General features: G+C 67.5%; 1 protein-coding gene across 1 annotated transcript; it reads left to right on the forward strand.

Moving 5' to 3' along the window:
• Positions 1-1,463: 1,463 nt before the first annotated feature.
• Positions 1,464-12,074, forward strand: LOC141918939 (B-cell lymphoma 3 protein-like). The gene is made up of 12 exons (XM_074813904.1): positions 1,464-1,886; positions 1,985-2,156; positions 2,741-2,849; positions 3,175-3,379; positions 3,813-3,901; positions 4,186-4,263; positions 4,493-4,660; positions 5,401-5,494; positions 5,836-6,594; positions 7,678-9,267; positions 9,687-9,792; positions 10,837-12,074. The coding sequence occupies exons 1-9, from the start codon at positions 1,634-1,636 to the stop codon at positions 6,279-6,281; spliced, it is 1,614 nt and encodes a 537-aa protein (XP_074670005.1). The 5' UTR covers positions 1,464-1,633; the 3' UTR covers positions 6,282-6,594; positions 7,678-9,267; positions 9,687-9,792; positions 10,837-12,074.
• Positions 12,075-13,232: the final 1,158 nt, after the last annotated feature.

The following is a 13,232-nucleotide window of genomic DNA, read 5'->3' on the forward strand; positions in this document are numbered from 1 at the left end:
CCTAACCCTGCCCCGGCGCTGCCCCCCGCTCCCCCCGAGGACGGGCCCCCGCGCTCCCCCGCACCCCCCGGGCCGAGGAGGACGAGGCGGGCGGAGGCGGCGACGCTTTAATGCCGGGGTGTCGGGGGGGTGTCGGGGGCACCACGAGACTGGCCCCCGCCCCCCCCCTGCGCGGCGCCGGTTCACGGGGGGGGCGGGGCCGGCTCGGGGGGGCGGGGCCGCAGCGCCGGGGCGGGCGCCCCCTCGCAGATCGGCGCCTCCTCCCCTGGGGGGACGCGCGGAGATGGGGGGGCCCCGCCGTCCGGGGGACACCCAGGCGTCCGCCGGGGGGCCGCGCAGTCCGGGGGGGTCCCCGCCGTCCGGGTCCAGTGCTCACCCTCGCGGGAGGCCGCGGGCTTCCTCCCTCCCTCTGGGCCGCTCCTCGCGTCCCTGCAAAGAGCCACGGGGAGCTTGGGGGGGGGGGGCCCAGCGTCCGGGGGGGGACCCAGCGTTCGGGGGGGGGGGACACCCCCCGGCGTCCGGGGAGGGAGGCTGGGGGGGAACCGCGGGGTCCGGGCGGGAGGGGCAGAGCACCCACGGTGGAGTGGGGAAGCTGTTCAGGGCGGGGGACCGGGGGGACCCCGGCCTTGGGGGGGCGGGGGGGGACCCCGGCGTCCGGGCGGCCTTACCCTGGGCGCGGCGTGCGGGGCCGGACCCGCCGGTGGACCAGGGCGGCCCCGAGGGCCCCGGCCAGCAGCACCCCGACCAGGGCCCCGGCCACCACCCAGGCCAGGAACGGGGGGGGCCCGGCCGGCCCCGAGGCCGGCGCCCCGGTGGGCGCGGGCGTGCCGGGGAACGTCGCGGCGGGCGAGGCCGGGGGGGACGCGGTGCCGGGGGGTCCCGTGGCAGCGGGGGGCTGCAGCTCGCCGGCCCACGGGGGCCCCATGGCCACGGGAGACGCGCCCCGAGACGCCAAACCCGTCGGGGCTGAGTCACGGGGCGGCGGGGCCGGGGGCGGGCGTGCGCGGGCGCGTGTGTCCCGGGGGGCGCTCGCGGGGACCCCGGCGGGGGCGGCAGCGCCGGGCACACGCGTGTGCGCGGGGCACGCGGGGGGCGCGCGGCAGCGCCGGGACTTTCCGGGCGGTTTCTGGTAAAGTCGCCGGGGCGGAGCCGGGGGGGCCCCGGGGTCAGCCCGGGACACACGCGTGTGCACACGCGTGTGCGGGACACGCGGTGCGGGGCGGGCTGTGGCCGGCGCACGTCTGCAGGCGTGTTCACGCGTGGGGGGTGCGGGACGCGGGGCCCCCCCCTGGGCGCGGGGGGGGGGAGGGGGGCGGCTGGGGGCGGGGGATGCGGGAGGACCGGTGCCGCACCCGGACGGCCGGGTCCCCGCCCAGGGGCGGGGCCGCTCGCGGGGAACCCCCCGCCCCCCAGGGGTCCCCGGGGCGGGGGCGGGGCCGGGGCGGGGGGGGGGGGGGCGGCCCCGGGGCCCCCCCCGGCGGAGGCGGCCCCGAAAGTCCCGTCGCTGCCGGCGGGGAAGTCCCGGGGTCGCTTCCGCTCCGCAGCGGGACCCAGGCGTCCGGGAGGGGACCCCGGCGTCCGGGGGGGACCCAGGCGTCCGGGGGGGGACACACACGGGACTCCGGCCCCCCCCATGGCGGAGGAGCTGCCCGTGGACCTGCGGACGCGGCGCGGGGCCCCCCCCGGGCCGGGCCCCCCCGAGGCGTCGCTGCCGCTGCGGAAGCGGCGCTCGGCGATGCAGGGGGTGATGGAGGGGCCCCCCCCGGGGCGCGGCCCCCCCCCGGGGAAAGCGCCCCGCGGCGCCCCCCCCGCGCCACCCCCCACCGCCTGCCCCCCTCCCGGCCTCGGCCTCGGCTTCCACCCCCCGCCTGCCGCCTTCTTCTCAGGTGAGACCCCCGCCCCCCCCCGCGGACGGCCCGGAGGGCGGGGTGGGGGTGCGGGTCGCCTGGACGCCGGGGTCCCTCCACTGACACCCGCCGCGCAGGGCTGCGGGGGGAGCTGCCGCTGCCGCTGCTGGGGGGGTCCGGAGCGGGGCTGGCGGCCCCCCCGGGGGTCCTCGCCCTCCCACCCGCGCCCCTGGCCCTGCTGGGACCCCCCGAGACCCAACTGGCCGCCGATATCGCCGCCGCTACCGGGCAGGACGAGGACGGTGACACGTGAGTCGAGGACCCCTGCCGTGGGACACCCCCCCCCCCGTGGGGTGCCTTCAATAGGGGCCCCCCAGGAGGACCCCCTCGGCGACCCCCCGACGGGCACCCTGTCATGGGAAGCCCATAATGAGCCTCCCGCCGGGACCCCCCAGCGGGCCCCCTCCCCATGCAGACGCCCTGGTTAGGACCCCCCCTCCCGCGGGACCCCTGTGGGGACCCTCCAGCGGGGACCCCCCTCGGGGACCCCTCGCTGCCCCCCCCCCGCCCCCCGCGGGGAATCCCCGGCCCTGCCGGGCTGCCCCGGCCCCGCCCGCTGCCGCGTGACGTCACTGCCCCGGCCCCGCCCCTTTACTGGAAGCGCGGGGGGGAGGGGCGGTTTCCTCCTGCCCCTCCCCCCCAGGTGCCCGTGACACCCCCCCCCCCCCGCGTCCCCTCGTGTCCCGCGTCTCCCCCAAACCGCTGGTTCCTCCCTGGAGACGGCGACACCCCCCCCCCCCGCGTCCCTCCACGTCCCCCCGTGACCCCGCGTTCCCCCAGGGCGCCGCAGGCCCGTGACCCCCGGTGACCCCGCGTCCCCCGTGTCCTCCCAGGGCGCTGCACATCGCCGTGGCCCAGGGGGCCGTGGGGGCCGCCCGGCGCCTGGTGGGGCTGTTCCTGCAGGGGGGGCAGGAGCTGGACGTCTACAACCGCCTGCGGCAGGTGGGGGCGACGTGGGGCGCGACGTGGGGAGCGAGGTGTGGGGTGGGGACATGGGGCCGTGGTGGGACACGGGGTGGGGGGGGGGAGACACGGGGGAGCTGGATGTTGCTCGCCCCTCGCACACCCCTCGCACCCGTCCCGCGGAGCCTGGGGCGCCCCCGGCACCCCCGCGCGCCCCCGCCCCGCGTCCCGCGCCCCTCTGCGCCCCTCGCACGTGCGTCGCAGCCCCCTCGCACGGCTGGCGCACGCCCTCGCGCGCCCCCGGTGCCTGCCCGAAGCCTGCGCGCCCGGGCACGCCCTGACACGCCCTGACACGCCCGCGCAGACCCCCCTGCACCTGGCGGTGATCACGGGGCAGCCGGGGCTGGTGCGGCTGCTGGTGGCACACGGGGCCTCGCCGATGGCGCTGGACCGGCTGGGGCGCACGGCCGCCCACCTGGCCTGCGAGAGCCGCAGCCCCCGCTGCCTGCGCGAGCTGCTGCGCCCCGGGCCCCGGGGGGACCCCGACCTGCAGGCCCGCAACTACGAGGGTGAGCACCCCGGGGCAGCGGGCTGGGGTCCCCGTGCTGTGGCACCCCGAACTGGGGGCATGGGAATGGGGGGATGGGGGCACGGCGGTGGGGCACGCAGGAGCGGGGAGGCACAGGAAGGGGGGGCCCGATGGGGGGAGCACCGAGATGGGGAGGGCGATGGGTGGGCACAGAACGGGGGGAGCAAAATGGGGGAGTACAGAAGGGGGGGGTGTGCGATGGGGAGCACTGAAATGGGGAGGGCCATGGGTGGGCACAGAAGGGGGGACAGCGGGGGGGCATGGAAAGGGGGGTGCAGTGGATGGCACAGCAGGGGCCAATGGGGCTGTCCAAACAGGCTGTGCTGCCCCAAACCTGCATGGGACCTGGGGCTTGGGGCGGGGCTCAGGGGACTGGGCCCCCCCGCCCCCGACACCCCGGTACTGCTCCCCAGGCCTGACCCCCCTGCACGTGGCCGTCAGCTCGGGCGCCCGCGAGAGCGTCCTCCTGCTGCTGGAGCACGGGGCCGATGTCGACGCCGTGGTAGGGCTCGGGGGGCCCTGGGGGGCTGGGGGCACGGAGGCGGAGCTCCATGGGGTGTGGGGGGGGAGGAGCTCAGGGGGTCCTGGGGGGCTTAGAGGGCTTTTGGAGGGCCCTGGGGGGGGGCATTCAGGGGGTCTGGGCTGGGTTGGTGTGGGGACGTTGGAGGAGGCTGAGGGGCTTCAGGGGCCCTGGGGGAAGCGGGGCCCAGAGGGGCTGGGGCAGGGCGGGTGTCGGGGGGGGGGTTTGGCGCCCCCTCACCCCCCCTGCCCGCCGGGCTCCCCCAGGACATCAAGAGCGGCCGCTCGCCGCTGCTGCACGCGGTGGAGAGCAACAGCCTGGAGATGGCCGAGCTGCTCATCCAGGTGGGCTCTGGGGGGTCTCTGGGGGCTTTGGGGCATTCGACTTGCTTGGGGGAAGGGCGGCGCTTTGGGGGGCTGCGGGGGCGTTGGGGCTGCGGGGGGCTATGAGAAATTGGGGGGCCTGCGGACGCTGAGTGGGGGGCAGTGGGGGGGCTGTGAGACACTGGGGGGCTTGGGGGGTGGGGATGCAGGGGGGGCCGGGGGTCCCAGGGCTGATCCGGGGTGCCGGCAGCGGGGCGCCAGCGTCAACGCCCAGTCGTACGCGGGGTGCACGGCGCTGCACGCGGCGGCGGGACGGGGGCTCCTGGGGGTCCTGCGGCTGCTCCTGCGCAGCGGCGCCGACTGCGCCCTCAAGAACTACCACAACGACACCCCCCTGGCCGTGGCCAGCAGCCGGCAGGTGGGGGCCTGTGGCGGGGGAGCAGGGGGCGCAGTGTGGGGTTGGGGGTGCAGGAGGGGGGTGCGATGGGGGGGTTGGGGTGTGGGAGTGGGCTGCAACGGGGGGTTGGGGTGCAGTGGAGGTAATGGGGTGCAGGAGAAGGGTGTAATGGGGGTTTGGGGTGCAATGGGGGGGTTGGGGTGCAGGAGAAGGGTGTAGTGGGGGGTTTGGGGTGCAATGGGGGCGTTGGGGTGCAGGAGTAGGGTGTAGTGGGGGGTTTGGGGTGCAATGGGGGAGTTGGGGTGCAGGAGTAGGGTGTAGTGGGGGGTTTGGGGTGCAATGGGGGCGTTGGGGTGCAGGAGTAGGGTGTAGTGGGGGGTTTGGGGTGTAATGGGGGCGTTGGGGTGCAGGAGAAGGGTGTAATGGGGGTTTGGGGTGCAATGGGGGGGTTGGGGTGCAGGAGAAGGGTGTAGTGGGGGTTTGGGGTGCAATGGGGGATTGGGGTGCAGGGGTAGGGTGCAATGGGGGGGTTTGGGGTGCAATGGGGGGCTGGGATGCGGGGGGGCAGGGTGCTGGGGTTTGGGGTGCAGTGGAGGGGTTTGGGGTACAGGGGGATTTGGGGGGACATGGGGGGACACGGTAGGGGGTGCTGGGGAAGGATCTGGGGATGCACTGGGGGGACCGGGGGATTGCAGAGGTGGGTTTTGGGGTGCATGGGGGTTTGGAGGGGCTCCCCTGTGCTGACTCCGGCCTCCCCCCAGGTCATCGACATCCTCCGGGGAAAGGCTTCACGGCCCCCCACTGCCCCCTCCAGCCCCCCACCCCTCCCCGATGGGCCCCCCCAGGCACCCAACGGTGAGGGGGGAGGGGCTCTATCAGGTTGGGGGTTCCAGGGCACTGGGGGGGGGGTCAAGGGGGGCATCAAGGCTTTTGGGGGTTGTCTCTGGTGGGGGGGGGAAAGGGGGGCCCCGAGGTTCGGGGAATGTCACTGGGGGTCTTGAGTGGTGGGGGGGTTCGTGGGGAGCCTGGAGAGGGCTCCAGGGGGGAGTTGGGGATGTCTGGGGGGGGGCATTGAGGGGTCCTTGGGGGTCCTGGAGGTCCCAGCGGGTCCCTCAGGGGGTCTGGGGCGTCCCCGGGAGATGGAGGTCCCCGGGGGGGTTGGGGGTCCTCCCTGACTGCCTCGCTGTCCCCCCCAGGGCCGTCCTCCCCCGGATCCCCCCCGGCCTCCCGCAGCCCCCCCCGGACCCCCACCGCGGCCAATCAGAGGGCGGACTCCGCTGAGCCGGCCAATGGGGTGCAAGGTCTGGGGCCCTGCCTGGGGGTGAAGCATGAAGGTGGCGGCAGACAGCCAATGGGATGTGCCGGTGGCCCTGCCCTCGCCCTGCCATTGGCCAATGCTCACCTGGACCCTGCCCGCCTCTACCCAATGGTGTCCCCCGGCCGGGAGGCCACAGCCAATCCCCTTGCGCCGCGGCCCTTCCACCAGCCAATTGCCTCGCTGGGCCCGCCGGCCAATCAGGGGCCGGTGCAGGCAGCCCAGATGGACCAATCGTGGACGCCGGCGGAAGGGGGCGAACACCCCCCCGAGCCCCCCCGGCTCCGCGCGCGGGAGGGGCGGGGCCAGGCGGGGGGGGGCAGGTGACGCCCCCGGCCCTCGGCCTCCAGGGGGACACGCGGGGACCCCCCCGGAGCGGGGACCCCCCCCGGACTTCTCCCGCCCAGGGCCCCGGCGTCCGGGAGCGACCCCCGTCCCCATCCACGAGCATTAACACCCCCCCGGCGGGGGAGGCGCCGGTCCTGTAACCAGGCGAATTAAAGCGGTTTTGGGTACAAACCCTCGGGGGCGGCGCTGAGGCGGGGAGAGCGGGGCTACAGCCAGGGCCCGGGCTGCGGCGGAGGGCACGGGGAGGGGGCGCGGAGGGGCCGGTGCGAGCCGAGGGAGCAGCAGAGAGAAGGTGAGCGGGGCCGCGCGGTCGGTCGCCTGGCGGCTGCCGGGGAAAGCCGGAAGGGGGCGGGCCGCGGGGTCCGTGTCGGCGGCGCGGAGCGGCGGGACCGGGGGCAGAAGCGGCTCCGCGGCGGCGCCGGGCGGCGGCGGTGCTGCGCTCGGCGGGGATTCCGGGTGCGTGGGGGGGTGCGTGTGAACAAGGGTGTCCCCGAGGGTCGGAGAGCCCCCCCGAAATAGTCCCCCCTGAAAGAGTCTCACCGAAAGAGCCCCCCCCAAATGCTCCCCGCCCCCCCCGAAACAGTCCCCCCCGAAACACTTCACTTTCTTCTAACCTCTACTTCCCTGCGGCCTCCCACTTCTTTTTGGCCTCCTGCCAGGGCTTGCCCTCCACTTATTTCTGGCCTCTACTTTCCCCCGGCTGTTTTGGTGGGGACTACTTTGTGGTAAAATAAGAGAAGTTGGGGAAAAATCAGGTGAATATGGGAGGAAATTAGGGAACAAACGACACAAATTTCTGGGGAAAACACAGAAAAATTATCAAAGTTAGGAACACTTGGGGCAACTGGAAGAAAAACTACAGGGGGGTGAGTAAAGGGGGCAGCAAGTAATTTCAATATCAACTGGGGCAAGTAATGGGGGGGGGGGCGATTATCAGGGGGGGCATAGGTTTTAAAATCTAAGCTCTGCCGTAAGTTGTGAAGCCCCAGCGACCATCTGGGTTCCCGAGATTTGCAGTTTTTCAGCTAGAGTTCAGGGTTTAGAGCTTATTGTTAAATAGACGGGTCTAAATCCTGAGATGATAAACTTTGGGCTGTTGATCCCGTCGAGAAAGGCGCTCACACTCCACGAGGTATTGGTTAAAATTCCATTGATTGAACTGAATGGCAGAAGGAAAAGAGGTTAGCGTGGATAGTTCTGTGTCCTTCAGGTGCTGGGAACTCTGATTTGCACGGAAGCAGAGGGACCTTCCATCCAGGCACGGCGTACCCTGCAGATCCCCTCTGTAGGGAGGTTCCACTGATGTCTTGGTCTTTAGAGCTCGTAGAGAATTTTCTTAGAAGAAAATAGTTCTATTCATCATTTCTGTCATCAGACAAGAGGATGTTCACAGGAAGACCTGCTGCTCCACTTTACGATGAAGACGTGCAGGTGCTGTAATCAGCAGCGCCAAGTGGGAGCTGCGTGCGGGCTCCTTTGTGACGGTCGGCCGAGTTCGTTTGTCAGCGAGGGATGTGCAGAGCACGGCCCGGGCTGGAAGGAGAAGCTCTGCACGCAGCATAGCCCAGCTCGGGCCTGCAGCTTCTCAGGTTAACCGCTTTGTGGGTCGCTGGCTCGTGGATCGTAACGGTCTCCCGGCTAGGCTCCCCACGATAACCTTCCGACCGCCCGGCGTTCGGCCCTGCGCTCTGACCCGAGGTCCGGGTTTGGTATCGGGCTGGCACGATGCCCCAAGTCAGACTGCTGAGGTGGCGGGTGACCTGAGAGCTGGGCAAGTTTCCCGCAGAGTCCTAGTTGAGGGACAGGGCAGAGGAACAAACAGGTGAGGTCAGGCGTCTTCCTCTCAAAGAACAGAGCTGACTCCTGTCCCCAGAGGAAGAAGCAGGGTGGGAGGCTCACAGCTGCTCACTGCCTGGTGGCAGCGAGGGCTGCAGCAGGAGCCGACCCTTCCCCACCAGACTGATGAACGCTGCTCCAGTAATGACTCTGAAGGGGTCGCTGGGGAAGGGTGAGCATCCCGGCACCGAGCCTCGCGGCAGACTCACTCGCAGGTGTTAGGCGCATTAATTAATAAAGAGTTGCTTTCTTCTTTACCCTGGTGGCTGCGGGTCCTGCAGTCCCTCCACGTTCCATGAGAAGGGCCTGAGGACAGTACCCAAGGGAGGGGGGCGCTACCTCTTGCTTCTGAGCGAGTGGGAGCTGGTCCCAAGGTCTCTTAGACGCTTTTTGGGTCCCTGGGAGGTCCCAGAGAACTCCCGCACTGTTCACAGGGCTGCTGTGGGTTTCTGGACACTCAGGGCTGTTGGTGGCATTTCCCATTATCCCAGGAGGCAGTCAGCCCCTCTCAGGGCTGCATGAGGTCCCCGGGCTGCTCCTGACCTTTCCTACAGCACCCTGAGGTGTCCCCAGTGTGTCTGGGGCAGAGGGCTGGGGCCCGTGAGGGTGGTGCTGGGAGACAGGGATTCTGCGTGCCACTGGGCCTTCTGCTTTTGGCTGGCCGTGCCTCCCGGTCACCCCTTTGCCCTGTCATCCTCTGGTGTTTTTCTTCTTTTTGTTGCTCCCCATAGCTGTCAGTTTGTTCTTTTCCCCTTAAAACTTACCCTTTTTCTTTTTTGTGCAACCCAGGGCTTCTCCTTTTTCCTTGGGCAAGCTGCTCTCGGGAGCTGGGGCCCACTCTGCTGCCCTGGCAGCCCCAGCTGTCCCCGGTGGGGCTGATGGTGATGGTTCCTGTTCCCGAGCAGCTACAGCTGTGGACTGGGAGGCTGGGGACGGAAAGTCCCAGGTGCAGCCGCGGGGCTCACAGCCATGGCCCCTCTCCATCCGAGGCACTGGAGCGGAGCAGGGGCTGTGCAGCTCGGGATGGCTGCGCGGGGTCTGTCTGGGACAGCGGAGCTGCTGCCGAGCGTCGCCTGCCGGGACGGGGCCCGTGACCGCGACCGCAGAGGAAGGAGAGCCGGGGCTGGAGGTGCGTGCTCGGGGCTGGGGGGTCCCGCTGGGACGGGGGAGCTGTGCTGGGAGCGTGAGGAACCGCTGGGGTGAGGGGTAGCCTGGAGCCGTGGAAAGGGGGAGGGGGGGCACCGGGGGCGCACCGTGGCTGCCTGCGACCGACCCCGGTTCCGCTCCTCCTCTCTCGCGGACCCCCCTTCCCCACAGCCCTGCCCTGCGCCTCCGGCACGGTCCCGAGCTGCTCCAGACCCCCACCCCGCGGGCGACCTCCCCCTTCCCACGGGTTCACCCTGACCCAGGTCCTTGCCAGCACTACGCCAACCCCTCAGGGAGCCCCCGCCGCCCCCCTCCAGGAGAGCCCCTGCCCGGTGCCCTGGCCCCCCCTGCAGAGCGGCGGGAGGAGACAAGGGCCGTGTAACGCTTCCCTCCTCTTTTCAGGTGAACTGCCCTGGCTGCCAGCCCGCGGTAAAGACAAGAGGAAATGTTGGTCAGCCAAGGTGATGAACACAAGATCCAAGGTACTTCTGCCTCTGGAGAGGAAAAGGTTTGTTTCCTTCGGCAGGGAAAGCGGCTCCTCTGAGCCCGGGGATTGCGTGGGGGCGGGGCTGTAATGCGCGGGGAACGGGGGTGACCGGGCACCGAGGGGAGACACGGCCTGTGGTCAAAATGGGAAACGTGGCCCTGGGAAAATGGCCCTGGAGAGGGGCCGGGCTGCACTGGGCTTGGAGGGGACGTGGCCGGGCACGGCTCCCCACGGGGGTCCTTCGGCCTGGGGGGTTTGGGGTGCGGCGCTGACGGTGCTGGAGAAGGAAAACCTGAAGCGGCGCTAAGGAAGTGATGCCCTGCCTGTGCTGGTGCTGCCCCGCGGAGAGGTGGGGCCGGGCCCTCTGCAATTCCTAAGCGCTTCCCAGACCTGCCCGTGGGGCTCTGGGGGTGCAGGGCTGTGGGGTGGCTGCATTGCCCCCCACCACCCCTCGGCATCGCCTGTGGGGACTGCGGAGGGGGTCAGAGAGCAGACGGGGTGAGCTGTGCCGTGGGCCAGAAATGGAGGCAACGTTTTGCGTTCCTGGGGCTTGAGAACAGACGCGTGGGGCTGATTGTGGGGCTCAGAAACAGGTGGAGTTGTATGGCTTTGGGCTCAGAAACAGAGGTCAAGTCGTGCATTTTTGGGACTTGAGAAGAGGCTCAGCAGCCAGGTTTTTGGGCTCAGAAACAGGCGCTAAGGCGGCTGGTTTGGGGGCCAAAAGCAGAATGCGGTTTGGCTGGTTTTGCAGGCAGGTGAGAGGCGAAGGGGTGTGGGAGGGCCCTGGGGGCTGCGGGGGACAGGAGGGGGTGGGGGTCGGGGTGGCATGGGACCCCGAAGCTCGGGAGGCCGGCGTGCACCAGGCCAAACTCCACGTCTGAGGTGGTCTCTGGGGGGAAACGCGCCTTTCAGACCCTACGTGCCCTCTTCGAGTTCAGCAATTCTTTGTACGCTGCTTAGAATAATTATGAACTGATTAATAATACAAAGTAATGAATGCTTAGAGAATGTGCAAGGAGGATGTTTAGTCCTAATGCTCAGGTTCTGACAGTGATTGATTTACAGCCTTGTCAAAAGCCCAAGCTGTTGCCGGTAGCTGGAGCCCGTGAGGAGAAAGAGCTGAAATCAAGCGGAGTTTCAGTGCAGAGCTGAAGCGTCACCGAGCCAGACCTGTAGCCAGCAGGAGCTGGAGCGAGACGGGGTGTCCGCTGTCCGGAGCCGGCATTAGCCAGAGCCACGATTCTCTGCGGCTGTGAGGAGCAGGAGCTGCGCTCAGCCGGGGTGTCGACTGGCTGCAGCACCCCTTGGCTCGACGGCCCCCCTGGCACGGCTGAGGAGCGGCCAGGCGCAGGCAGGGCTGTCCCCAGCAAGGAGCTGCGGGCAGCAGGGAGGAGAGTCGTCCTGCTGCCAGCGGGGAACCCGGCCTCTTCCCTCGGGGATTAAACCCACGTGGAGGGTCTCTCCCGGTCCCGTTCCCGAGGGCAGAAGGGAGGTGGGGGTCCCCCGGCTCTCCTGAGGCGCAGGCGAGGCGGCAGCACAAGGTGTCAGCGTCTCCACGGTACCTGGCAAAGGGGAGAGAAACCGGGGTCAGAGCTCCCCGGGTGCCCAGCCCCGCACGGCTCCTCTGGCGGAATCCTCCCCTGTCTTTTCACTGCTGGGACGCTGTGACAAATAGGTTAATTTTTTGCCTCCTTTTTTCCCGGTGTCACCTCCTGTGTCACGTGAAGAAAAGCCTGGATGGGTTATTGCAGTTCAAGGGCACTACAGATAGATACTTGTGGTGGTTTAGCCCCTGCTGGGGTCTGAGACCACGGGGCCGCTGCCCCTCCCCCACAAAGGGAGTGAAATACAAAGCCCCAAGACTGAAATAAGGAAAGGTTTAATACAACAGTGCAATAGCAACACAACAAACAACAACAATAACAATAACAGTAATAGCGATAGCAATGAACAGAGCAAAGCAGCTACCAAATACAGCAGTTTGAAGCACGATGTACAAAACCATGAGTGCACCGCGCTCCCGCGCCAGGAAAAATGTGACCTGCCAGGATGTGACGTCCGCATGGTATCTGAATAACCCGGCTAGAGCTCCCCCGCCACTGCTGGGGAAACTTAACCCTATCCTGGTTAAACCAGGACAATACTCCACAGCAAACCAGCAGAAAAGACAAATTTGCTGCCAGTGCAGAAAAGCTGATGAAAATTTGCTGTATGATGAAAAAATGATGTACTTGGCAGTAGAAGTCATCGCCAACAAGACTTTTCACTGTCTTTAAAATAAAAAAAGTCACTTTCCTTCCAAAGCACATTTTCCAGAAGTTGATGGCGTCGCTGGTCTTTGGGTTCTCAGCTGTAACAGTCAAGATACATAAAAACATGTTCCCCTGCAGCGCACCCAAAAGTGTTACTAAATCTGCCAGGCCCTTCTGGTAGCCTTCTGCTCTGCAGCACTGGGGACTTGATTTTTTTTTTTTTCCCTCCCCAAAACTAAAACCGTATGGGGCATCTTTTATCTCCCTAATTTTTCTATTATAGATTAAACTTAAAATGGTATAATTTATGAATTGACATGCATTGTTTCAATTTTTTCTGGCCTCTACTTCCCTGCAGCCTCCCACCCAGGTTTGACCTCCCACTCTGTGTCAGTCTCCATTTTTTCCCGGCCTCTACTTCATTCTGGCCTCCCACCCCTTTTTGGCTTCCACTGTATTCCAGCCTCCACTTTTTTCCAGCCTTTACTTCCCTGCAGCCTCCAGCCCTGTTTCAGCCTCCACTTTTTTCCGGCCTCTAATTCCATCCAGCCTCCCACCCCATTTTGGCCTCCCACACCATTTCAGCCTCCACTTTTCTCCGGCCTCTACTTCCCTCCAGCCTCCCACCCGGTTTTGACCTCCCACCCCTTTTTGGCCTCCATTTTTTCCCAGCCTCTACTTCATTCTGGCCTCCCACCCCATTTTGGCCTCCCACCCCCTTTTGGCCTCCACTTTTTTCTGGCCTCTACTTTCTTCCGGCCTCCCACCCCTTTTGGGCCTCCCACCCCCTTTAGGCCTCCACTTTTTTCTGGCCTCTACTTCCTTCTGGCCTCCCACCCCCTTTTGGCTTCCACTTTCTTCCAGCATCTCCTTCTTTCCAGCCTCTACTTCCCTACGGCCTCCCACTCCCCTTTTAACTTCCACTTTATTGGGGCCTCCACTTTTTTCCCAGCCTCTACATTTCTGCAGCCTTCCACTGAGTTTTGGCCTCCACTTTTTTCCAGACTCTGTTTCCTGCCAGACTACCACCTTGTTTCTTCCTCCCACCACATTTTGGCCTCCACTTTTTTCTGGCCTCTACTCTCTTCCGGCCTCCCACCCCGTTTTGGCTTTTACTTTTTTCAGGCCTCTACTACCCTGCAGCCTCCAGCATTGTTTCAGCCTCCGCTTTTTTCTGGCCTCAAATTCCCTCCAGACTCCCACCCCCTT

This window comes from Strix aluco, unplaced genomic scaffold (genome assembly GCF_031877795.1).
Source record: "Strix aluco isolate bStrAlu1 unplaced genomic scaffold, bStrAlu1.hap1 HAP1_SCAFFOLD_147, whole genome shotgun sequence".
Lineage (NCBI taxonomy): Eukaryota > Metazoa > Chordata > Aves > Strigiformes > Strigidae > Strix > Strix aluco.

What these genes read in the sequence shown, in the direction of transcription:
- LOC141918939 (XM_074813904.1), top strand. Translation starts at nt 1,634, where the DNA reads ATGGCGGAGGAGCTGCCCGTGGACCTGCGGACGCGGCGCGGGGCCCCC. An exon ending in CAGGACGAGGACGGTGACAC is followed by an intron (nt 2,157 to 2,740) that starts GTGAGTCGAGGA and finishes GTGTCCTCCCAG; the next exon opens with GGCGCTGCACATCGCCGTGG. An exon ending in CCGTGGCCAGCAGCCGGCAG is followed by an intron (nt 4,661 to 5,400) that starts GTGGGGGCCTGT and finishes GCCTCCCCCCAG; the next exon opens with GTCATCGACATCCTCCGGGG.